Source organism: Blennius ocellaris, assembly GCF_963422515.1.
Source record: "Blennius ocellaris genome assembly, chromosome: 22".
NCBI lineage: Eukaryota > Metazoa > Chordata > Actinopteri > Blenniiformes > Blenniidae > Blennius > Blennius ocellaris.
This window is the reverse complement of record NC_137671.1, coordinates 5,593,366-5,620,137: the sequence shown is the minus strand read 5'-3', so window position 1 is coordinate 5,620,137 and position 26,772 is coordinate 5,593,366. Positions and strand designations below refer to the sequence as shown.

At 45.4% G+C, this 26,772-nt stretch overlaps 2 protein-coding genes across 2 annotated transcripts in view; one reads left to right on the top strand and one right to left on the bottom strand.

The window, feature by feature from the left end:
- Positions 1–12,741, bottom strand: part of rerg (RAS-like, estrogen-regulated, growth inhibitor) — a 33,688-nt gene extending 20,947 nt beyond the window's left edge. The window contains exons 1-2 of the mRNA XM_080518669.1: positions 12,533–12,741; positions 6,282–6,435 (exon numbers count right to left, since the gene is read on the bottom strand). Of these exons, the coding sequence (XP_080374795.1) occupies positions 6,282–6,342 (61 nt within the window). The 5' untranslated portion in view covers positions 6,343–6,435; positions 12,533–12,741. The remainder of the gene's footprint in view (positions 1–6,281; positions 6,436–12,532) is intronic.
- Positions 12,555–26,174, top strand: ptprr (protein tyrosine phosphatase receptor type R; the record flags this gene model as incomplete). Its single annotated transcript, XM_080518571.1, has 17 exons — positions 12,555–12,583; positions 13,750–14,003; positions 16,452–16,723; positions 19,700–19,813; positions 19,898–20,047; positions 20,274–20,381; positions 21,092–21,214; positions 21,293–21,411; positions 21,489–21,620; positions 22,551–22,740; positions 22,826–22,910; positions 23,535–23,614; positions 24,472–24,609; positions 24,993–25,103; positions 25,177–25,334; positions 25,522–25,635; positions 26,081–26,174. The coding sequence occupies 17 exons, from the start codon at positions 12,555–12,557 to the stop codon at positions 26,172–26,174; spliced, it is 2,271 nt and encodes a 756-aa protein (XP_080374697.1).
- Between the last annotated feature and the right edge of the window lie 598 nt (positions 26,175–26,772).

Below are 26,772 nucleotides of genomic sequence, written 5' to 3'. Positions count from 1 at the left end.
GAGTACGGCAGTCCAGGTCATTTCAGGAGACTCTGACTCAAATGTATTCTTCCCCTAAGTCACAGTTTTCCTTTGTTGCGTTTACACGACGACAGTGCATGGAGTCAATGAAAACCCTCTGAACTTTTCAAAGTTGCTCCAACTCTGTCTCAGTGTAAACGGGTGAAAAACGCTCCATCACCATGGAAATGGGTGAAAATGCAGCTTTTTGAAAACGTTCTGACTCTGTCTCCATGGAAACGGGTACTCGTCATTGTTCATGTTTACATTGTTTTCGGCATGCGAGTGTGGCTTCATTACAAAAACATGCAATAGCACCTACTGGTGGCCTCACATGAAAACTACATCATTTTGAAGATGTTTTCCGAAGCGAAAACGCTAAAATTACACGTTTTCGGTGTTAATGTGTTGCTGCACCGTCATCTTGAATCAAACTCATGAAACACAAGTCCCCCCCCCCCCCAAAAAAAAAATCAACAACTTACCAGCTGTAGATTCACATACACAAATACCTACTTGAGTTTCCACTCACACACGTTGCTGTGAAGTTGAAACACAAATACTGCTTGAAAGAAAGCCTCAAAGTTTTGGTGAAGTCTTGCATAAATGCACTCAAGTACATAAAAGCATTAAGTTCTTCACATCGTTTCTACCCTGAAAGCCACTCGGGAAGCATTTCAGATCTCTTATCTGAAAAGAGTCAAATGTACGAACAAGCTGATTAGAGCACTTGTGCTCCGGCATAATGCCTTCGATGAGTCACTCCTCAGTGGCCCCCGGCGTGCAGAACGAAATTGGCTCGGGAGGCAGGTGAAGGGGGTTCAAACGGTCTGCCAACCTCACAGCTGTGGGCTTTTCTTAGCTGTCAGAGGCTAAAGATGTGGCTGGAAACCCGAGCGAACTCTCGGCGGGCTTCTCGTCTAATTGCTCCGGCGCGCCGACGGAGGAGCTGCAAAGAGTCGGGCAGATGGATGTCACATCAACAATGAGCCGTTTGATCGCTCCCCGGGACTCTTCATTTCCTCCGGGAAGACGTCACAGGCAGCTGATTTTCGAAAAGCGGCGCGAGCTCCGCTGGAGTGATTTTTTTGGGGGCGTTTAAGCCACGCGGGAGGCTCGCCGTCGAGTCATCATAACCTGATCATCTGAGTCAAAAACCATTGTCTTCCACAGCAGAGGGTCTCACCGGGTCGGGATTAACCCTTGATGACAAGCGGCGGCCCAAAAAGGACCAAATATTCCACTTTTTCAGAATGCGAGTCCGTTTTTTTGGCCCCGTTACCACGGCAACGTTTCAAGGGTTAAGAAAACAAGGCCTTAAAACATTTTCATCATCTTATGTCCACCTTATTTGCTCGTCACTGACCCATCAAATGTAAACAGAACTGGAATAATACGCCATCTTTCTCCCCTCTGTCTTCTTTTCTTTGCTCTGGACCGAGGAATCGCACCGCGGGGGGCGCGGGGTGTGTGTGTGTGTGTGTGTGGGGGGGGGGGGGGGGGGGGGGGGGGGCGAGACTCTGTCTGAGTCCAACATAGTAGCTGCAGCCTGTGTTTATTTATGTGGTGTCGCCTCGCCTGTCGACCCTCCTGAACGACGGTTTACATTTTCCATCCAACTGATTCACGCCCGCCGTTGAGGGCGGTAAACAGTAGCGTGCATGAAGACAGACCCGACACACGTTGGCTCGCGTCTCTTTGTTATTGTTCTGCCGTTTGGCCGGAGACTTCAATCTTTTTATGAGTCGGAGCTTCACGCTCCATGAAATAAATTTCCCGACCTGTAATAAAATGCTGATATTGCAGCCAAATTTGAACACTATAACTTCATGAACGAGGAAGAAAAAAAAGCACTGCAGACAATGTCTGCCATTGCACATGGATACTACTTGTGTCATTTAATAGTTAAAACATCCGATGAAATAGAAAGAAATCTTCCTTCTTTCCAATCTTATTACGAACAAGCTGAAATCCTCTTTGTCACGGTGACTCTTGTCAGACTAATTGGTGAAAGCCTGACAATTCCCAAGCTGTGTTCAGTGTTGTTAAACTCGCCTTGGAAAAAAAACTACTTTCCAGATTTCACTTCAGTGTCTCGCTGCATTTGGCTGTTCAGGTTTACGTCTTGCATGTTTTTTAAGTGAAAGCGGAAAAGCCAGAAATATCCCTCGTTTTGGAGGGACTGCCATGGTCGGCTTATTGTGCTCAGTTGATAGTGAAATAGGTTAATACACAGAATCATACCCAACTGAGACATTGATTTACACTCTTTAAATACTGAATTTTGAATTACCGCAACACTGAGGCATGCAGCAATGTTTGTGTGTGGGCAACAGGAAGACAATAACCAGTGTAAAGAGTGACGGGGCTGTGAGTCACTCCTTGTATGTCTTCACTCTCGCAGAGAGCAAACAGACGAGGATGAATGTGTCTCTTCGCTCCGACATTGATCGATTGACATTGATTGCAGCTCTGCGCAAAATCATCTGCCGTCATGTTGATCCTCATATGTGTCACAAGTCCAATGGACGTGACACGGATCCGGTCCCTGCAGGGGGCTTGATATTTACTTAACAACTGGCAACGCAAAGGGCAGACAGAAGGTGTTTTATGGGACAGGCTGTGTGTCGTAGCAGCTACGTTGGAGGTACGGTAATTGGATGAATTTATCTTATTTCCAAGCTCCAGTTTCCCTCCAGTGAAGTCAATAAACCGAAAGACAGCCCAAGTTGAGTTAACACACTCGTCTCTTTACGAGTGTAATATCAGTCTGCAGGGGTCCAGGTCAGACCCCCAACTACGCTGAGCCCCCCCCCCCCCCTGCAGGTCTGCAGCTTCTCATTAGAAACCATCCAGACTGGAACACAAATACCTTTAGGCTGCTTAAAGGACTGAAAACACAATCTGCACTATATATTCAACCAGATCCTGACAGTTAGAAAGCTCTTTCTCTCTCTCTCTCTCTCTCTCTCTCTCTCTCTCTCTCTCAAAAAGCTGTGTTTTCAGTGTCTCAAAGTACCATTGCCATGTGATCGGATCCCCAAAACGCAACGCAAGCTTTCCGCTTTTCACTCGAAATTGCGGAATGGAGGTTAAAGGCTGTTATTTGTACTTAAACGCGACGCGAGTTGGATCAGCCAGGAAAATGAAGCCGATTCATAAAGCGTTGGTTGGTTTCCACTGCGGGCGCTGTGGCGAGACAAGAGCAGGTCATTGTTGGGGGGGATCACCTGGGCTACGTGTCGCGTCAGATGTGACAACAATGCCCCGCCGAGTCTGTGGCGCATAGAAAAGAGCAAAGGGAAGCAGGCAGCAGAGGAGATTCAGGAAAGCAAAAGCTCATGTGACAAAAGAGAGTAAGACACCGTTTACAATGCATTGGGGCTTTTTAAGGTTTGGGGATCCTTTGTTTTTTTTCTTTGGGTAGTGTTTTTCTTTTATAATTTGCTAGTGTTTTCTCAAATTTGTAGTGTTTTTGCACTTCCAGTCCAACGTATCTTTTCCTTTTTTCCGATTTTTTTCTTTTCAACGGCAACACTGAAACCAAAGTCGTTCCCGTGTAGTTTCCAGACCACACAGTGAATCGTGAGACAGGAGTCGACTGTGCAGACGTTGTGGGGTTAAAGCTCAAATCCTCCGTGTGCTCAGGCAGACTCGATTCAAAGGGAAGGTAAAGTGTGTTCTGTCTTTACAGACTGTGTGAGCTGCTCCAGACGGTTGGAGGCCTGTTTTGGAGCAGATGCACTTCGTCCCCGGAGGACGAAGCCTGCTGACTTTGGCAAACCCAGACGTTTCCTGCCGCACCAACGTTCAGTTCACATACCTCGGAGTGAAATGTCTAGCTGTTGAATGGTTTGCCAAGAAAATCGAGAGAGCTGACATTCGAAACCCTCCCGAGAAATAACCGTCATTGTATATTTATTTTATCTGTTTAATTAATATCTTATTGAATTAATATCAGTTGTAAACTCCTTATTCCTTTTTAAAATCATGATCTCGTGAGAAAATAAGACATAATAGACAATGGTGATAAACATCTGGAAGAGAGCCCCACAATTAGAATTTGGTTGCCATCAAAAGGCCAAACTCTGCAGAAGGGACTCGAAAACAAGAACATAACTTTGTATTTTTTGCTCCTCTCCTCTTCCCAGGGTCCGTGGCTTTCTTTTCGATGCGTCATGGATTCTCCAGTTTCGCTCCACGACCCGCAAACACGTGCATCTTTAGTGGGGTTTTTTTGAAGCTTTTACAAAAAGTGTGTCACTGACAAAGCAGCAAAAATGAGATGGCTTGTGGCAGACGAGGTTGACTCCACGGTCCCGTCGTGTTTTCAACAGTGCTTCTTTTGGATCCAGACAGAGACTTTGTTTCTGCCACGTTCATGTCTGTGCAGGACGATGGTGATGTTTCATGTATGCGTGACTCCTCTCATAGTTTAGCCTCTGGATTCGGTTGATCACGAAGCTCCTGAGGTTCTAAATGTCCAACACGTCATTGTTTGCTGTACTCTGGTGTTGGATGGTCGTCTTCTTATACTCAGAGACTCAATCCTTGGTGTTTTCTTATTCATAAGTGTATTTTAGGTCTGCTCCCATCCTTCCTTCAGACTGCATGTCTAAAAATTGTCTTTCATTGATTCTGTTCTGCGTAAAGTGTTAACAATTTATGAAAGGTTTGAAGTCATTTCTTTGTGTTTTGCTTTGAGCCAAAGACAAGCTTTTCACTTCTGGCGATTATATTCATCCTTATTAAATACAAAAGTAAAATTCTGAAGATGTTACGCCTTCATGTTTTCAAGTCTTCGAAAACAGGCTCAACAGTGCGGCACTCTATATCTGCGAGAAGCCGGTGAGACGTCATCACTGAGGACACTGGGGACTCGAAATTTGGGGCAAAAAAGGATTTTGGCAGAGGAAGAGTGGCAGGTTCTAGGAGTTCAAAGTTGCGAGACTGAGAGACAGCCCCGCCGACATGTTTTACACGCCGTCAGACGAAGGTTACGAACTCCTCAGGCTCACGTTTCAGTGAGGCGCTTCGCCACCTCCCGACATATTTATGGCCTTTCGCCAACACGGATCCCTGAACACGTTTTCCCGACGTCCGATTGCTACGTGGAGCCCGTACGTCCGCCTCCACGGGAAACGCGTGGAGGGAAAGCCGGCGCTCCTGCAGCTCGTGGAGGAATGCCGAAAAGCCAAGTGATAATGACTCGCCGCACTCATCTGTGGGAGGGGAGGCATTCAAGCCGGACCGAAAAACAACCGTCGACTGCGCAAACAGAAGGGCTGAATTTATGGGGAGGATAAAACGGCGGCGACGGAAAACACTGGAGAGCACGAGTCCTGGTGTGACGCACAATGTGCAGTACAAACGATGGCGAGGGAAAGAAAACACAGTCTGGAACGTGGAGATGAGAAGCATAAATTACTCGGAGCAATAAAATACATCACAGTCAAGCTGAACGTGTCTTGGTTGTAAAAAGAAAAATACTGTTAAAACTGCATGGAGGGAAAAAAAAAACCCACCAACACAATTCATGTCAACTCAAACTACACAACCATGATGGCGTCGACTGAAGGACCACAACAACCAGAGTCCTGGGGACGATCAGGACAGAGGTCACTGCAAGGCTGGAGGGAAGCGACTGTTTGCAGTAAGCGTGGCGAAAGAGGGAATACCTGGGTTTGATTCTTCGTCGTCTTGTCCTGAGAAGATTAAATGCGGCTAATAGCTCGCAATCAGCATGGTGTCGTCAGTGTGGTTGATATAACTAAATATCAAACATATATAAAGACATTTAAATTGTGTTTGTAGTCAGACTTTGGCTCTGTAGTTGTATGGTTTTCTGTCATTTTTTTTTAAGGATTTAATGTACCTAGTTTGATTTGCATCCGAGCAACTGACCTTTGGCTAAGCCCCGCCCCCTTTAGTTACTGTTGCTAATTCAGACAAGCCATTGCTTGACTGACTGCGTGTTTACATGGCGGCTATTAAACCCCTTGTTTATCCTTTCACGATACCGTGTATTGCTGTTGTATCGTTTAAATAGCCCAGAAAATGACAAAACTGTCACCAGTTCTATTGCTTCTCTGTGTGTTCGTTTGCGTTTGGGGGCGGGGCTTAACCAAAGGTCAACTATCATTTGATATGGTACGTAATATTGGAAAATCAACCGTCTTATTCTAAAGTTAATTGAAATGCTGGACGTGACCGTCGCATCATCGACTCTACTACTATTTATGGTTTGGTGACGCCGACACAACAAACACGCCGGGCTTTACCTGACTTTCCCACTCCGGCCCGGCCGAAAACCGCCAGCTTCACCTCCGGGCTCTTGGCCATGATGGCGGCTGGGACCAGCGAGGCTCGGCGAGCTGATCAGTGAGCTCCAGGGTCAGCCCGCCATCCTCTCCACGGCACAGTAGGAAGCAGCGTCTGAGGAGACAAACACACCCCCCCCATCAACAAACCGCACCGTTTTTTTTGCCTGCGTCCCTGTGCTGGAGATGGATGGCCATTGCTCTGACATATACACTGTAAACGATCCAGTCCCCCTCGCCACAGCGTCTCAGTCCTTTTGTTTATGTTCCAGTCGCTGCAGGGTTTTCATATCTGCGCTGTGCTCGGGAGCTGAAGTAATAAAAGGCCCATTTCCTTTCAGCCCCGTGTATCTTGAACCTAAAACCGAGTTTTGTTTTTTCCCCACGGCCGCACGCGGTGCCACATGTTTGCACAGTCAGAACTTTAAATCCCTGGGTAATTGCTGGATGTGCCCATGGTGGATTGTTTCGGTGTTTATTTGACTGCCATGCCAGCCAAAGCACGCGGTTAGAAAGAGAACGAGGAGTGGTGAGGCCATCCATCCATCTTCTGTACCGCGTCGTCCAGTTCTGGGCCATAGTTGACTGAGCCCGTCCCCAGAGCCTGTTGTCCTGTGGGACAATGGACAATGTCTCTCTTTGCCTGTCATGAGTGACCGTCATGGACATGGACTCCGGTCCCACATTTAAGTTGACTAAAGCAGAATGGAAGTGATGATGGATTTCTAGGATTAAGTGGTGATATATCATTTTTAATATCACTTAATACCTTGTACAAACATCTCAACCAGTGCGAGTCAGCACAACGTCATCACACTTTTCCAAGAGAGTAGTTTATATTAACATGGATAAACAGTTTATTTAATTTTTTTTCTGTTGACGTAAGTGAATAATCTGAAGGACTCAACAACACAGCGTGAAAGCAATCATCTTTTCCTCATACATTTACTTATTTCTGGAATAGAAGCTGCGGGGGACATTGTTGAAGACTCTCGATTGACGTACCTTCAGGTGAACTTAATGAGTGAATCGATCATTCGGCTGACTCATGTAGTATCACGGGACCACAAGAATACAACTAAGACATCCCGATTGAAGGCGATACACAAGTCACGATGTGTATATCACTTGAAATACTGTTTAAACGTGATATAAGAGATCAGTTTTAATAAGGTGCCGAACTCCTCGTGTGAAGAAGGAACTGATGATGCTGAAGTCAAAAAACCTAAACGCCAAAGACAAAGTGAGCTGGGAGCACACGGAGGCCTGGCGTCTTCCTTTCAAAAAGAAAACACGACCGCAGGCCGATTAAACAAGCAAGCGCCAGGGTGTTTAATCAGAAAACAACCCGCCGCGAAGTTATCTCGTCAGGTAATTGAAGCCAAACTTCTGGGTCGCTGGCTCTGTTTGCCTCCGACTTCTCCACCGCAAAAACAAAACAACCCGGCGAGGCAAACGGGGTGGGGGGGGGGGGGGGGGGGGGGGGGGGGGAGAACTGAACCTCGACGCCTGCAGAGGAATCCCGGGGACGCGCTCGCAACAAAGAAAGGCTGCTTTTCACATTAACGGCGAGAGCGAGATAATACGCCGGCAAACATCCTGGCTGTGCGGCTAATGGCTGAGCAAACGCTTTAATGATTCCAGCAAACCCCCCCCCAACCTGCGTCGTCGCATCAGCTGGAGCAGACGTGCGCCGAATTTAACAGAACAAAGATGTATTTCTAAATGCTCAACATAAATGAATAAGATGACTCAACCTCGGCTGCAGCTGCACACTGTTGTTCATGCTGACGTGACGTCGAATGATTTAATTTATGTGGTTGACACAAGGAATAAACATTTATTGTTTTGTGGTCAAATCTCAATCCAAAGCAGCCCCAAAGTGGTTTTATCCCAATGGACCAAAAAAATAACATTTTGATTGTTTATAGTATAATTAAAGAGTGAAATCAAAAGGCAATTCTCTTGTAAATACATATAATTGTAACCTATCAAATAACAATCAATCCTGTCAAAAGTAGAATTATATAATTATAGCTTAATAAAAACCCAAAGGTTCTGGAAACTATATATCTTGTTTATTGAGGGAAGCTGAGTTAAGAAATTTATAAAAAAAAAGAGCCAAAAATTGTATTAATAGAATTTATAGAAATTATTTTCTATTCATTCTATTTATCTTTTTTTTGGTTGTTGTTTTTTTTTAATTCATGTTATTTAAAAAAAAAGATAAATCCCAAAATCTTTTGGACAGACAAAAAAAACGTTTCTCCAAAAAATGTTTTAAGCACAAAAATGTATGTAATATAAAATCCTATTAATGTGCATTATTGAAAAGACAGTAGCAGGACTGGATTTTTAAAAATATATTTTCCTTTAATAACACCACTCCAAGATGAGAAAACACGTCCTGTTGCTTCATATAACAACATTTTGAATTCAATAAACTAAAATGTGTTTGGCACCGCTGGTATGAGAATGTTGAAGTGCGTCATCACTCTTTACAAAAGCTCACCGGCTGCCACTTTCCACTTCAAAACCTCCTCATTCGTCTCTTGTTTGTCGAGCTAAAATAAGATCCTGTAAAGGAACAGATGACCAGTTCAGCACGAGTTAAACAAAAGCTTCATAACGCGTCCGCACCGGAAACAACTCCGCCGACTCCCCGCCGGGTGAAGTTATTAGGTGGCAAATTTCCAGTTGCACAGACTTCAACCACGCGGTTTTTTTAATTCTTAGAGCCAACACACACACACACACACACACACACACACACACACACACACACACACACACACTGCTTCAAGTGGCTCAAGCGGAGGTCGATTCTCCGTCCCATGTCTCCTGCTCGGCGGGGGGTCGTGGGAGCCGCCGCCAGCGCCCTGAAGTGTTTTTGTGGTTATTAACGTGGGCTCTGCTGACTAGAGGCTCAAAACACGGACTGATGTTGTAACGGTGACAACAGAAACATTTTGTTCTGTCCTGCTGGTTCAAGTCCAAGGTGAAATGAGAACCGTTTGTCGGAACCAAATTCGTCGACACAACAAGCAGGGGGCGCTGCAGGAATGGTCTGGCATCTCGTCACGGGCAACGTGACGTTAGCGTTGGGGAACTTGGCGCAAACGCGCCTCATGGAGGCTTGAGCTTCTTAAAGTCTGAAGCTCTGTTGCCACGACGATGTGTCAAGTGAAATCCAGCTCGCTTTGTGGTTTTTGTTTCTGAAAAGTTTGGCATTTACACAGCAATGTTTTGAAAATGACTTGAACTGTCGAAACACTGAAAACAATGTAGTTTCAATGTTGAGCCACTAGTGGGTGCTGTTGGTTTTTTGTTTTTTTTTGGTATCGAAACCTACTGAGCATGTGCAGACGAACTATTTGCTACGATCATGGTGCGCAGGAGCAGGAGCAGGAGCAGGGTAACAGAAAAATTGCTTTTCCACGGAGACGGATGACTTTTGCGTCGTTGAATCGCCCAAAATCGAATAGAGTGAAGTGACACACCAACATACAGTCTCGCCTCGTGAACTAAAGGCTGGTTTGATGAGGAAAAAGACGGACGCGTCCATGCATGACGGGCTTAAAGGGATCAGCCAACGTCGACAGTTCCTGTATGTTTGCTGTCATTTTTGCCACGTTGCTCAGTTCTGTGTCGGTATTTTCTCTCGCCGTTTGCTTTATATTTCACACCTATTGCTGTAGCCAGACACACACACACACACACACACACACACACACACACACACACACACACACACACACACACACACACACACACACACACACACACACTGCAGCGATCCCTCACTCTCCCACGCACCAGCAGCAGCAGCAGGGAATCACCAGGGGAGAGGACGACGAAGAGCACACGGCCGTATCTCCCCGTCGAAACCGGCCAATCCGTCATCACATTTTTGCCATTTATGGCCTCCGCCCGCTCCGCCCACGGAAACCGACACGTGGACGTTTTCCGCCGTGGGTCAGGGCGCACGTTCTGCCCCCCGGCGGCGCACCGCCACGACGGGGGAAAAAACTAAACAAAGGAAAGCGGCGTTTAAAGGGGAGGGTAAAAGAAACGGCGCAGGCCGCGAGCACCGGCGGCAGCCTGGTCGCGCATCTGGAGGCGGAGCGCTGCGTGTGCTCGTTCGCCACTTTTCACGTGGCAGACAGGACGATCGTTATCAACTTGATCTAAAACCGTGGACAGGAACAGACGCAGACACGCCGGGACAAGTTCAACTCAGCTTAGGGTAGCAACCCGGAACCAAGAAGACGGTCTGAGTCCATCAAAAACTAAAGATTACCATCATTTTTTGTGAATATAAATACTTGGGGGGGGGGGGTCATCATTTATTGCGTTTAAAGGCGACTCTTTGAGGAAAGACCGAATTCCGAAACGAAGGAACAAAAATAGTGCGAAGTCACTTGTGTAAACGAGGCCTGACGCGCTTTGTCTGGGACTCGAGGATTTCCTGCTGAATTGAACTCGACTGCAACAATCACAATAAGTTAATCCGTCGGCGCATGTTGAAAACAATAGTTAACTCGGTTTGATCTTCCATGCTTAAATCGTTTTTTTGGGACCAAACTGGAGAGATTTTGCTCAGAATCAGATTGTGATGTGACGCCAACAGGAGGGTAATTTACGGTGAAATTAGGGGGGGAGGGGGATTTTCCACAGACGTGACTGTGGGCAGTTTTGTTTATCCTGGCAGGAGTTGTTAAATTGTGCACTTTGTCATTTATGGGCATTTTGTTGCAAGTATAATTATTATACTTTTTTTATTAAATTTTTTTGGTGCTTTTCTGTCGTCAACATTCTGACCCGCTGCTGAACAGGTTCAACATGATGTTGAATCAACAACTTGAAACACAATCCTTCATCAACCCGAGATGTTTAGTTTTTGTGTTTTTTGTTGTTGTTTTTTCAGTCGATGACTGGATTCATGTGGGAACTTCCTGTCTGACTCCAGCTCCTCTGAACTGCTTGATGCTAATTCCGTCCGAATGGCACAGATCCTCCTTCACTGACCATCTGAGATGAGAACAAGACGAACCTTTTCTGACAGCGAGTCAACAACATCGCCGAGGATAAAAATAAAGTTGATCAAATCAATAATCTTTTTTGGGGGGATTTTTGGACTTTTAGTTTCTGTTCATTTAAGAATAAAGAAGTTTTTTTTTGTTCACACGGCATCGACTTGACCGTAACAGTCGGGAACCTTTTGACCGCCATTTTCACGTTTTCTCTTGAAAACGTTACACCCTAAAATGCATGCGATCCATGGCCCCTCTTTCTCTCGGCCTTGTGCGAACTTGTGCACCTCTGGCCCACAAGGACTCCGTCCAAACTGTTAAACTTTGCGCGTGCATTTCTTTTCTTTCCCGCCCCCCACCTCCCTGTGTTCCCAGCTGGCTTCTGGGTCATTTTTATCCTGAGAAAAGCATCTGGGTGGTGGTGCTGTGGTGGAGCCAGATTACAGACCTCGGCGCTCCAAACCATGGGAGGAGACCTGCTGCACCACAGGCTATAGAAAGACGGCAAGACCGCACGTCTGTCATCAGAATGCGAACACTGCCTCGGGGGGAAGAAAGACTCGAACCCAACACAGAAATGACATTTGCTCTCAGGACATGAAGAAATCAGCTGATCTTCAACTTTCATACAAATCCATGCGTCCATTATTATTCTCTTCTGGGTGGTGTCCCTTCTAAACGTCCCCTTTGAGCACCTGCCACAGTCCTCTGGTCCCCGGTTTGAAAGGCACCGGTGGGTACTGTGCTGCCTGACCCCAAATCCCATTGAGCCGTGGGGCTGTTATGCAACACTGGAGCCGCTCCTGAATGCCAAGTGCGTCCCCTGCAATGGAAGCCCGGAGGAGAATGTGGGGCTGCAAAGTAGGATGAGACTGCATATTCATGAAGCTTGATCCGGAGATGCATCCCTGTGACTGGGACACACTTTGGATTTGTTCTCGTTTAATGAAAAAAGACTTGTGGGAAAAAAAACGCAACTGTGTCCTTCAATTCCTATGAATTAAATTAAACTTATTTTTTTTAAAACTCAAAACATCTGATGTCTGTAATTCCTCCTCTCATCTCAAAATGGATCAGACAGTTAATGACCTTCCTTCAAGGTGCGACTCTGTTAAAATATGAACCTTCGTGGCGGTGAAAAGACGCAGTTTACCTGAAAACACCTGCAGAGCGACTTACCGGTGAGCAGCTGGAAGCAGCGATGATCCTCGGTGGTGATGGTCTGATCAGGTGAGGAGGAATGAGGAGGTGGAAGTTGCCCCGGTCCCCAGATAGGGTAAGAAAGAAAGAAAAACGCTTTGCGCACAGCTGCGCACCACTGGATGGAGGAAGAGGAGGACCCGAGCTGGAGGCGCGCAGGGCGGATGAGAGGACGGATCCTGTCCGGGAGGAAGCGAGCAGCTCCGACTGGGAGTGAATGAGGCTCTAAAACAGAGAGTCAGTGGAAAGATACGGAGAGCAGCTGCTGGAGTTTCTGCCTCTGACCGGACTGCTGCCGCTGCAAGATTCACAGAGGCGAGACAGCGACACCCAGTGGCCTTCGGGGAGAACGCAGGCTTTTTCAAACCTGTGGCTCTTCAGTGTCTCCACGTTGCTTTCAAAATATGATTTTGTAAAGAAACTTTGTGTCTTAATTGTCTTTGTTTCATTTGATTGAACGTTGATTTTCAAAACTTGGTGTCACAACAAAGGTTTGCTAAAGATGGGTCTGAAATGAGTAAAACCACTCAAAGGAAAGTATGGGGGATAAGAAAGGATCGGGAAAGGGAGAAAATGTGAAAAATATGTATTTATAAGAAAGGGAAAATATGAAAATATAATTTTAAATGAACAAAGAAAACTGGAAATAAAATTTAATAAGAAAAAGGAAAAACATGTTATGATAAAAATTTAAATAGAAAAAGAAAAGAAAACGGTGCAAACCACTGATTTATATCTAAACAGGAATGAATTATTCTGTACCAAAAATCCCCCAGTCAATCATTGATTAGATTGACAGCTGTGGAAATATTTCACATTATAATATTTGAGTATAGAGTGAGAATAGAAAATATGTTTGTGCATTTAGTGTAGTTTTATGTGTAATTCACTGAGAATGAGCCTGGAAAGTCTACATTTTCAAGTTATGCGAGTTCGAAATCAAGTGATCTGTCGCTTCTGCTTTACCGTACTGCTCAAGTTAACACGCAACAGAAATCTGGAGGGTTGCGTGTTATTATGGACCATTACGGTAAAAGAGGCCGGAAGCACAGGGTGAAGAGCAGCCTTTCTATTTTTGCTTGATGCGTTTATCTTGATCATTACGGTAAGGCAGCAGGACGGATCCTGCCGTAGACGCTGAGCCTGCTGCTTTACCGTAAAAACCCGGAACAACGCTCCCCCGACTCCATCCGCAGCACCGCTCCTCCAGGCCGCGGAAGGACACTTGCGGGGCGGGGAAGCAGGGACGCGGCGAGTCGGAGGTGGACGCCGGCGGCTTCTCTGAATGCGTCGGCCGGGCAGCGGGACGGAGGAGCCGCTTCAGCCGACAGGGAGCCGCAGGAGCGAAGGATGAGTCGAGGAGGAAGAGCAGGAGCAGGAGGAGGAGGAGGAGGAGTCCTCTCCACGTCTCTGTCGCTGTGGTTCATATGGACGCAGCTGCTCATCACAGGTAAATCTCTGCAGCCATTATCTAAGAAACACGTTCCTGGAGCACAGACTCTCACCTTCTCAGTTTGCATCTGGCCTCAGATCCACACATTTGATCTCGCCTCTATAATCTGCTGGGCCCTCCCATCTCTAACATCTGAAACCTGATTGAAACAGGCTGAAATCCTTTCCAGAGAAAACCTCCACGAAATTGAAATGACAAACAAACGTAATGCCTGTAATGTGTATAACATAGATCAGTAAAGTCCCATTCTATTTCTGCATCTGGGGCGTCATGTCTTGGTGGAGCGTCTTTCTCCCGGTTTGGGGGGAATAATTACATTATGGGGGACGGCAGCCCAGGGTTTTTATTCCGTCTATAAAAAGTAGCATCAAACATAAACAACGCTGCTACAAGAAGTAGGAAAACATGAAAAGTGAGCTTCGGATGAGGCCTCGTGTTGACCTTTTGGAGGCAGGCTCGTGCTAGCCACCATGCTCGCCACCATGCTAACCACTCGGAGTGGGTGAAGCAGAACAAGCAGCTTTTCCTGCAGCTTTAAAAAAAATTAACTATATATTTACTAACGCTGTACAAGTATACATTAATTGAAGCACTTGCCAAGCTTAATATCTTATAATGATGCAATAATGTACAACTTCTAAAAAATTAACTATATATTTTCCCGGACGTCAAAATATATTAACCGTGGCATAGCTCAGTCGGTAAAGCAGTCGTCTCCGGTATGGCATGTCACGGGATCGAATCTGGAACCCCGAATCAACCCTAGCTTTTTTTTTTTATTATTGGTTTTTGATTTACATTTTTACCAAGTTTTACAAATATACATTAATCAAAGCACCAGACAGTCTTACTATCTTATTAAGATTTCAAATGTAATCTTTAAGGCCTGAAGCTAATACTAGCTTCAATGCTAATTCCATTGATGTTAGTGTTAACTTCGTTAGCTTCTATGCTAACTCCTTTAGCTTTATTTCTGACTTATTTAGCGTTAGTTCTAACTTATTTAGAACTAACGCTTTACAAGTATACATTAATTGAAGCACTTGCCAAGCTTAATATCTTATAATGATGCAATAATGTCCAACTTCTAAAAAATTAACTATATATTTTCCCGGACGTCAAAATATATTAACCGTGGCATAGCTCAGTCGGTAAAGCAGTCGTCTCCGGTATGGCATGTCACGGGATCAAATCTGGAACCCCGAATCAACCCTAGCTTTTTTTTTTTATTATTGGTTTTTGATTTACATTTTTACCAAGTTTTACAAATATACATTAATCAAAGCACCAGACAGTCTTACTATCTTATTAAGATTTCAAATGTAATCTTTAAGGCCTGAAGCTAATACTAGCTTCAATGCTAATTCCATTGATGTTAGTGTTAACTTCGTTAGCTTCTATGCTAACTCCTTTAGCTTTATTTCTGACTTATTTAGCGTTAGTTCTAACTTATTTAGAACTAACGCTTTACAAGTATACATTAATTAGAGCACTTGACAAGCTGATTATCTTATAATAATGCAATAATGTCCAACTTCTAAAAAATTAACTATATATTTTCCCGGATGTCCAAATGTATTAACCGTGGCATAGCTCAGTTGGTAAAGCAGTAGTCTCTGGTATGGCATGTCATGGGATCGAATCTGGAACCCCGAATTAACCCTAGCTTTTTTTTTTTTTTTTTAATTGGTTTTTGATTTAGTTTTTAGCAAGTTTTACAAATATACATTAGTCAAAGCACCAGACAGTCTTATCTTATTAAGATTTCAAATGTAATCTTTAAGGCCTGAAGCTAATACTAGCTTCAATGCTAACTCCATTGATGTTAGTGTTAACTTCGTTAGCTTCTATGCTAACTCCTTTAGCTTTATTTCTGACTTATTTAGAACGCATTAATTTGACCTAAATATTGATTTTAAAAGTATTATCAGATATTCCCTCTTCAACAGGTCAGTGAAGTATACATTAATTAGAGCACTTGACAAGCTTATTATCTTATTATATTTACAGTAGTCTCCCGTAGGGCATGAGACGGATCGACTCAGCCGGTGGCTAATGTCAGGAATAAACCCTACCTTTTTTAATTTTTTAAATTTTTTAATAGGCTTATTATCTCATTAGCTTATTACGATTACTTTGTGTGTGTGTGTGTGTGTGTGTAATTTAGTTTTTTAACCTTTCATTTCCCAGACAAAACTGGCCCCTTGTTAGAAGCACGAGGCCTGTAGCTATGTTTTCATGTTTCATGCACAGCTCGGTTGGTAGAACAGCGGTCTTCTGATTGTATGGTTCTCAGGTCAACGCTCTCCTCTGACCGTTCATGTGAACCACCATCACTGAACCCCAACATTTAACTGATCGAGCCGTCGTCTCGCAGTCTGAAGGTTCTGGGATCGACAGTCTCCTCTGACTGCCGATGGTCACCTGATTGTCTTTTCCTTTCAGAGTCGTCGTCTGGAGAACGTTCCCTGCCCCGCCACTCTGCCCGTTTTCCTCCATCTTTCTACCATGAGCAGGATGACCGCGCTCTGCTGGAGCTCCGCCCGCTCCACCACCATGAGGCTCACCAGCAGCAGCAGCAGCATCCCGCCAGGTCCTTGGAAGACCTCGTCCCGCATCTCACCGGGAAGCGAAACCTCAACCTGCCCAAAGTGCGACTGCGTCACGACGAACAGATGGAGCAGGGTCCTGTGTCAGCACGGTACCTGGTCACAGTGGTAAGTGGGCCATTGCTAAAAAAAAAAAAAAAAAAAAACTGTTGGAGGGAGATTGAATGAGTAAATATCCTGACATTTCTATCAACCCCGAATCAGCACAAGTTATTTATAACGTATAGAAATTAAACTATTCTTGCTAATTTGCACCTTCCTAAAACTTCAAATCCTTCTCAAATAAAGGTCGTGTAGATTTAAGTTTCATATTATCTGTTTTTATGGTTCATGTATTTTATACACTAAAGGCAATAAAACTGCATAATAGTCCTGATCAGCTTCTTCAGATGTAATTTTAAGCTGTCTAAGTTGACAACAATTTGCTCAGCCTTTTCCGAAAGAAGTCTTAATTAAATTAAATTAAATTAAATTTGTCCTGTTTTCACACTTTTATCCTTCCATTTAGAGATTACATTACTGATTCCAGATTCTTATATCACTTGTACTTCGGTTGGAGCAGAGACTTCTCTAAACTTTGCGTTTGGGAGGTAAAAAGCGCAGCTCTCACAATAAATACTTTGTCTCCACTTTGACTGACTAGATATATTTAGCATTTTGCTTCCATCACATTTTGAAATTCTTTTAAACAAACATGCATGGGAGGAAGTAATATGTATCTGTAAATAATCATAACTCTGGATTTAAAACAATCCAGTATGGCGTTCCCCAGGGATCCATCCTCGGGCTGCTCCTCTTTTTCTTGAATATAAATCATGTGGTAAATCCCTGGAACATGTTACACAAGTGTTTTACAGTCGTCAATATGACAACGACAGACGACCAGCTTCAGCGTGTTTGAAACAGTCTCAGGAGGCCCTACTGTTAAAATGCTGTCGGACATGTTGGCGTCGTTCTGTGTGTACAGAAATAGTCCCCTGATCCTAACAGGAAGTGCAGCAGGATAATAGTATTACCTGTGATGACCAACCAGGTGTCGGGATTGTATGTAAGCCAATCAGAGATCAGAGAGTAGAGGAGGAATCGCTGTTCATTCAGAGAAAATCCACCATGTGTTCAGGTCAGACTTCTGCTTCTACGTTTCTGTTTCAGTTTTTCCTCCCTGATTCTAATTTATACGTTTACATTATCGCCTTCAATCTATTTCTACCCCGACCTTTTCTGTTTCTACTTCTTCAGCCTCTATTGTTTCTTGTTCTACTGTTTCTTATTTACATTTCAACTTGTGTTTATTTGTTGTACTTGAAATGCTTCTGTTGTTTATGGTTCTTCTATTGTCCATTTCTACTGTGTTTTTTTTAAATTACACTTTTATTCAGTTTTTTTTCCCAGAGCTGATTTGTTTTATTTGTGTTCAGTTTCATTTGTTATTTGAAGTTGTGAAAAATTGCTTCAAATGTAATATTTCAGGCCTGAAGCTAATACTAGCTTCAAACTCCTGTGATCGTTAATGTTAACTTCGTTAGCTTGTATGCTCACTCCTTTAGCTTTATTTCTGACTTATTTAGCATTGGTTCTAACTGATTTATCTTCAATGCTAACTCCTTTAGCGTCAGCGCTATCCTGTTTAGCTTTGGCGCTAACTTATTTAGCTTCCTGGCTCTGGACTCTAGACTACAGCTCAAACAGAAGATTTGTTGTGTTTTGAGTGGGGTTTTTTTACACTGAAAACGGAACTTTTTGAAAACTGCTTTCAAGAAGGATTCAGTGCTCTACATTCTTGAATTTAACAGGCTTCTCTCAGAAAGTGTACATTCACCACACCATTTTATTACATACAAACAGCGCCCACGAGTGGTCCAACAGGAAAACTACATTGTATTCTCTTGTACCGCTTTTTGATCTGGGCCGTGCCTGAGCTCCTCTGCCAAACTTTCCTTCAACGAAAACACAAGACCGAGATGCTTTTGTCATATAAAAGCGTCCTGACTGACACTTTACGTCTCTTACTTTAGTGTTCCCACACAGTGGCCCCCCTTCATCTTCCACTCACTGATGTCGCCACCTGCAGGTCAGATATGCTCCAAACGTACTGAATTTACATTAAAAAAAATAAAAATGCTTGATTGAGAAAGCAGATTGGAGGTCAGAGTAACATGTTGTGGCTTTCTTGGTGACAGTTTGAGTGATTTTTGTGGTGTTGACAGATGATGTTTGTTTTGTTGTCAGTCTGAGGCAGAAACAGTGAGTTTGCAGTTTGTCTGCTGCTTCCCTTCCTCATATTGAATTAGACAAACCTTTCCTGTTCTCTGTCCTGCTTGAGTCTTGTTTCCACACTTGATCCGTGCTTCTTAAATGTGGTAAATGTAAAAAAAAAAAGAAGTTCATATTCAAATCATGCAGGAGATTTAAAATGCCCTGTGTACTAATGTCGCTGAGTCATTCCTTCCATCTGTGTACTCCTGTTCATGCTATCCTCCATCTTTGTAGTCCTGTAGTCACGCGCTTCGTCCCAGTTTTCCCAGCGTACATGGCGTTACCGGCGTAAAGGATCTGCTCGGCCTTTGTCGGACCAAACGTGTGTCTGGACGTCTTTGACTGTGTCGGTCATTGAAGTGGCGGAATGTTCTGGACTCCTACGCCCTTCCTAATGAGTGTGTGTTGGGCTCATCGTACCCGTTGCGCTGGACTGGTCACGCACTCCCAACACGGGAATATTCCAGCTAAAATGCTTTCAAACTGCTTTCATGGACACAATTTTTCCATCCATGTCCACAAAGCATCCGTCCAAACGTGGACACTCTCTGCTTCTAAGTCTAAATCCCCGTCTGACGAAAAACTATTGATTTGAAACCAAATCTGAGATCATTGAAACTGGGTCTTGAACCTTTTTTGAAACCAGATCTGAGAGCCGGTTTGACCCCAAGTGTGTGTGTGTGTGTGTGTGTGTGTGTGTGTGTGTGTGTGTGTGTGTGTGTGTGTGTGTGTGTGTGTGTGTGTGTGTGTGTGTGTGTGTGTGTGTGTGTGTGTGTGTGTGTGTGTGTGTGTGTGTGTGTGTGTGTGTGTGTGTGTGTGTCCCTTCAGTACGTGGCGGTGGACGTGCGCAGGTTGAACGTCAGCGTTCTGCGGTGGTTCCGCCGCGGCGTGGCGGCAGCGCTGGGCGTCCCGGCCGCTCGCGTCCACATCCAGCATCTGAATGTGAGTGTTTGAGCTCCACGCTGCTCCCTTTTTTTTTCGCAAACGGAGGTGGCGCCCCGCTTTACCATGGCCTCCTTCCCGCAGGAGGAGAAGAACGGCATCGAGCTCTTCGTGTCCTCTGACAGGCCGGGCGTCACCGAGCCGCGCGGCGCCGAGGAGGTCATCCGGTCACTGAACGTCCGAGTGCTCCATCGCCACCTGGGTCACTTGGGCATCACCGAGGTCTCCACCGAGGTGAGTAGGAGATTCTCCTGGAGGCCACGCTCAGCACAGACTCGTCTCCAATGATCCAGACCAGCAAAATAGTGTCATAAGAAACTTTACATTTAGACTTTCAAGTGTTTCTTTGTTGCAGCTTTGACATTTTCACTACTTACTTGGTGGTTTTGCTCAGTTTTGCCCCACAGGCCTTCTGTGTGACACCCCCGCTCTGAACTCTGTTGCTTGTGTCTGTGTGCAGAAAAACGTCCTGCAGGGGGAGCCCAAGGACCACGTGTCGACCCGAGAGGGTTTCTACACCATCATCCTCTCCTTCACCGTCTTCATCATTGTCATTACCTGCCTGATGGTAAAAAATACAACAACTCTGATCCACGTTCTGTTTTTAACATGTAAAGCAGTGTGTGAAATAAAGTTCTGATTGATTTTCCTTTATTCAACCTGAGCCTTGTTTAAAAGTGGAAATCAAACTACTGCAGCAGGATTTGCATTCACGAGCTCACATATTTAGCTGAATTCACTTTGATTTTCTTAATTCTGCACGGATATATTTGAAACAGAAGCTCATTTAACTCGAGGGAAATGGAACAGGACGTCCTGTAAATGTTTAAAAGAGGCTTGTGAATGTGTTTACATAGATCGGACGCCAATATAATATTGAGTTCGTCCAGAGCTGTTGAGTTTATTTTGAAGGTCCAGAAGCTGGGATAGAATTGTTCTAGTTAGTAGAATTGAAGATTTGTGTAACTTGAGTCGTTTGTGCCATTTGTGTTTTTTGTTTTTATTCAATAATGTGAGAGTGAAGGCTTAAAGGCCTAAACAGCAAGGTTAACAAATTCTATCAAAATGAAATGCTCAGAAATGGAACTGTTGAATTGTGAATATTTGCCATAAAGTTATTCATAATAGACTTTGTAGTGTCAAGGACTCTAGTCTTGTACTGATAGCACAACTGATTTTAAAAGTATTACCAGATATTCCCTCTTCAACAGGTCAGTGAATGTTCAGATTCAGACATTTTCCCAACTCTTCATCTTAACTTCTGCGTCTTGTTTGCAGGTTTTGTTCCGACTGAAGGAGAAGGTTGAAGTTTCTGACAGACGGCACAAAACTCTTCCCCCTGACCTCCACCTGACCCCGGCAACATGCTCAGACTCCGCCCACAAGTTGAAGGGCACCCAGGTGAGCCAGCAGCACCGCAACGGTTTCCAATTACACCCATGAAGTCCTCATGCTGACGCCCCCGTCACAATCCTCCAGGTGGTGATAATCGGAAGCATGGTCCAGGCTCCGCCCCCTCCAGCTGTGGCCACGTCTTCTCCACAACAGCAGCCAATCACAGCCTGCCGCCACCCAACTGCACCCGCCGCCCCTCTCAGGTGAGCTTCGGCACTTCATCGCAGAAACTTTTTCCCTTTTATACAAGTGCTCATTTCTTAATTTTGTCTGCTTGTAGCCCCGCCCCCAAACCTGCCAGCAGCTCTGACTCCGCCCCCCTGCAACCCGTTGTCCCAGTAACGGCCGGTCAGGAGCTGAAGCCCTGCCCCTCACCTTTCAGGATGAAACCTGCTGCAGGGCTGCAAGAACGGTCAGTTTATTGTGTTTTTTTTATACAACTTGTACCGTGCACATAATACTCAAAGTAACTGATAAGTTTTAGTAATTGTTTGGGAACTCAGGGTATGAATTTGTGGGGGGGAAAAAGAGAGGGAGAAGATATAACATGTGTCCTGCTGAGGACTGTCAGCTCTCCAACGTGACACAGAAAGACACAGAAATTACGACGTGAAGTCAATGAAAACCGGATGAGAAGCAGCAGGAGGCGTCGCGGTCTCACAGGAGCGGCAGACGGCGGTGACTAGCGCCCCCTCCTGGAGGGAATTCAGCTGGAAGAATGTGTCTCAATTGATTCAGAACCCAGTCGAGAAGACCACCTACTCACGTCGCTCGGCCTGCTGGAGTTCCTGTGGAAAACACTTTAGCAAAGCACTCGCAAATATCTTGGCGCCGTCAATTCTGGGAAGAGATCCACGAGATCTGAGAGGCGATCTTTCAGTGTCTAAGTCGTGTGTCTTTGTGATTTAGATAGATGTAGTAGCAGAATAAACAGTCAGCAAAAGTTTTGCATTGAAGAGGTTGGTTCCAAATAATCACACAGCATTAGATAAACCAACTTGTCATCATTATTTTGTGAGAAAATAATAAAAATGCATCTAAATTAACAAGCTATGCAGAAGAGTGGTGCGTGTGTGTGTGTGTTGGCGTGCGCTGGTGTGTGTGCACGCCACAAATGGTACGTGTGCGCGTGTTTTCCTCTCTGGACTGAAGCCAGTCAATAATCAGACAGAAAGGAAGTAGCAGCATCCTCACAGGAAAGCAGCGAACACGTAGCGACGGCGATGCCGTATGAATCCGTTTCAAAATAAAACCCAATCGCGGTGTGTCCGGATGTCATTTTAAAATGTCAAAATTAAACGAAGCAAGTTTCACACTGTTTTTCACCTCTGCTCTCTCTCAGACGAGGCTCTAATGTCTCTCTGGTTCTGGACATGTCAGCCCTCGGCGCTGTGGAGCCCCTCAGTGTTGCCATGGTAACGCCCCGGGAGGCGGTGGCACGGGAGTACCTGCTGTCTGCCGGTCGGATGCTCACACGCCAGCAGCTCCAAGACGTCGTGAAAAACACGCACAGTCTGCACGTGGAGTTTGCAGTGAGTAGAAAAGTTACTCGCTATCTGCTACGTAAAAAAATAGTTTTTTTTTATTACATTTCACAACGTCTTGTGATTCTGCCAGGAAATCCCGATGAACTTCATCGACCCCAAAGAGCTCGACATCCCGAACCACGGCACCAAGAACAGATACAAGACCATCCTGCCCAGTGAGTTGCGCCGCCGCAGCCCTCGCTTCCCGCTAAAACCAGGAAGTTGTTTTACGACGTGGGCGGGGCCGAGTGTCGGAGGCCAAACAAGCCCGAGGATGGTTCACGTGGAACCTCCCTGATCCTTGCAGAACAGTGCGTTCCCAGTCCGGTGGAGGCTTTTACGTAACCGCCAGCACGGCGTTTCACTTCACGGGGCTCATCCATAATGGGCCCGTCCACTTCCTTCCTTCCGGCCAATCAGGAGAAAGGAATGCTCTCTACAAGCTGCCGTCAATCAAACGCCTTCCTGTGTTCCAGCTTGAGTGTTGTCTTTGTCAAGTGGTGATTGTGAGGTGTGAGAGGGTAGCAGATTACCGCCATGAACCTGATGAGGCAAAACGAGTTTTTCTAAAACGGCCTTAAATGTGACTCCAAACTGAAAAACAACCTGAAACTCTATTAAAGGCCAATTGAAGCAGCTTGAAACCAGCTCATGCAGACGACACAGATTAGAAGAGACCTGAGAGCACAAAATCTTTCAACAGCTCGGCAACTATTTTCTTTTTCTAAATCGTATTTCGGTTGCTTGGAGGGATGAAATATTAATTTTTGTCCCCCTATTTCCCATTTCCTGTGTCCTAGACCCTCATTCCAGAGTCGTCCTGAAGTCAAAGAGCTGCAACGACCTGCTGAGCTCCTACATCAACGCCAACTACATACGGGTAACGCAAGAATTGCGGCGTCGTTGCCGTCATGGCGACAGAATACTCAGTGGTGACTCAGAAATGGAATCATTGGAATCAACAGTTGTTTTAAGAAAGTTTTTTTTTTTTTTTTTATGGGCACCGTCCGTTTGATGAGCATTTTGATCCCTGATGACTTCCCATACAAAAAGTACCAATTGTTCCCCAAACCGTTTAACTCCAACAGGGTTGCATCTTAATGAGGTTAATCATAATAGTCACACATGCACACAGCTGCAGAAAAATGAATTTAATGAACGCTTAACTGGTCACGCCGATGAATTAATATAAAAATTCCAAGACGTGCTCACTGGAGGAACCAAAAGAACCCGATGGAAAATACACACTGAAGGAAATGCAGTGAGGTCGCTCTACCCTGGACGCGATAATCAGACAATATAAACAAAGTAATGATAAGCAGCTTCGTAGAACTGCTTATCAAAGATTGTGAACGCACGGGCAAGTTAACCCAGAGATATCCCAGGTATGTTAGTCTTGCTTGTGGTGGTTGTTGCTGCTACTGTAGTTATCCCAGTGGGGATGGTAGGGGGTGGGAGGGGGGGAGCTCTGGGTGAAAGTGGGACTCCCAGACTGAAATACAATGGCTTCACTTCCTGTCAGGAAGCTCCGAGTGTTTAAACTGTGTGTCCCGACAGTACATACCACAGCCAAATATAGAGTCCACTGTGAGAAACGGCACATCAAAGCAACCGAGATCTCTGCCATTAAATGGCAACGTTAAACACGATAAGTTAGATTTTTAATTTTTTTTTTCCTGTTCAGTTCGTTCATCGAACGCCCTGCTGATGCCGCCGTTTTACTGGCTCCCGCTGCAGGGTTACCTCGGCGGAGACAAGGCCTTCGTTGCCACTCAGGGTCCGATGGTCAACACGGTGAACGACTTCTGGTGGATGGCCTGGCAGGAGGAGGCGCCCGTCATCGTCATGATCACCAAACTCAAGGAGAAGAACGAGGTCATTTCACCGTTTGGAAGAACAAAGCTATGAGGGGGAAAAAAGACTGAAAAGGGGGGTGAAAAACAGGGTGTGAAGCGGTTGAACACAGGATGCAGAACAGTCTGAAAAATGGGGCGTAAGCAGACTAAATAGCAGGTCAGAACAGCACAGGCCAGGGTGTAAAACAGGCAGAAAACTGGGTGTAAAACAGGCTGATAACGATGAAAGCAGGATGTAGAACAGTGAAAACGGGGTGTTAAATAGGTTAAAATCAGGTCTCAACAGCTTGAAAGTGTTGGTAAGATGGGCTAACAATCAGTGTCAGTAGTTGTCGAGGTGTTGTGGAAGTGTGTGTGCAGCGGGTGGAGGTCTGACCCTCTGAACCCGCCCTCCGTCTGCAGAAGTGTGTCCTGTACTGGCCCGAGAGGAGGGGCATCTACGGGCGGGTGGAGGTGTTGGTCAGCAGCGTCCGAGAGTGTGAACACTACACCACCCGCAGCCTCAGTCTGAAGGTACTTCCTGTTCCTGTTCCAAGTCCCACGTCTTCTTGTGCAGTCCAGCTCACGTGTGTGTGTGTCTAACCAGTGTGGGAATCAAACCCGTGTGCTGCAACATTACTGGTACACCTCGTGGCCCGACCACAAAACGCCCGACTTGGCGCTGCCGCTGCTGCAGCTGATGGCCGATGTGGAGGCGAGCCGCCAGGCGGCGCCTGCCATGGGTCCGGTCATCGTCCACTGCAGGTACCAAACGCGTACAGTCAGAGCACACCCGTCCGAGTCGCGGCGTCACCCACAATCCCTCTGTTGTGTGTGTGTGTGTGTGTGTGTGTGTGTGTGTGTGTGTGTGTGTGTGTGTGTGTGTGTGTGTGTGTGTGTGTGTGTGTGTGTGTGTGTGTGTGCGTGTGCGTGTGCGTGCGTGTGCGTGTAGTGCTGGGATTGGTCGGACGGGATGCTTCATCGCCACGACGATTGGCTGCAGGCAGCTGAAGGAGGAGGAAGGGGTGGACGTGCTGAGCATCACCTGCCAGCTCAGAGCCGACAGGTGAGAGTGTGTAGCCATGGCAACTGACTAAAACGGGATTGTGTGACCATGGAAACCGGATCAGCATGTGTAACAATGGTAACTGAATTACAGGTGATTGTGTTCTTGTGAAAGCACAGAAACTCGATCAATTGATGATTGTAAAGATGTGTAACCATGGAAACTTGATCCGAGTGATGATTGTAAAGATGTGTAACCATGGAAACTGGATCCGAGTGATGATTGTAAAGATGTGTAACCATGGAAACTGGATCCGAGTGATGATTGTGAAGATGTGTAACCATGGAAACTGGATCCGGGTGATGATTGTAAACATGTGTAACCATGGTAAACTGGATCCAGCAGGTGATTGTGTACATTTGTAACCAGATCAGAGTGGAGATGCCTGTGTTGCCATGGTAACTGGACAAGACAGTTGAGTTTGTGTATGTGTGTGTGTCTGCAGAGGGGGGATGATTCAGACCTGTGAGCAGTACGAGTTTGTCCATCATGCCCTGAGCCTCTACGAGGCCCGCCTCTCTGCAGAATCTGTCCAATGAGGAGCCGCCACCGTCTCACCGAACCAGGAAGCCGAGGAAAGGTGCCGGCAGTGGATCTGTCGGGAGTTTTAAAAAGCTTTCGGGCTCTGTGAGGTTTTTATTTTTGATTGACATTTTCGTAGGCAGAGCCTGCAGCCAGAAGCAGGAATTGGTCGGTTTCTTCTCCTCCTCCTTCTTCTTCTTCCTCTTCTTCTTCTTCTTCAAACATGTACAGATGGCGTTTTTCTCCTGTGGACAAACACTAATGTGGTGGAGGGAGGGGTTTTAGTCCTGTTTACTAACGCCGGTCCAATCTGTCTCTTTGGATTTTACAGTGCTTTTCTAACATGGTGTCGGAAGTCGACTGTTAGCTGGTTGCCCTTACAGTTTTGTGTGTGTGTGTGTGACCTCAGCACGCCCTGTTTCTCTCTGTAATTAGCCTCAAACACACAAAAAAACACTTTAATTTTAAAGGGAAGATTTTAACAGACATGTCATAGCTGCTAGAAATGTTTATTAAATGTCTTGGAAATTACAAAAAAAAAGACCAAAAACTCTCCACTTGGATCGGGTTTCTTTTTTCAGCTAATCGAGCACATTTGTAATGCTACTTTCCGAA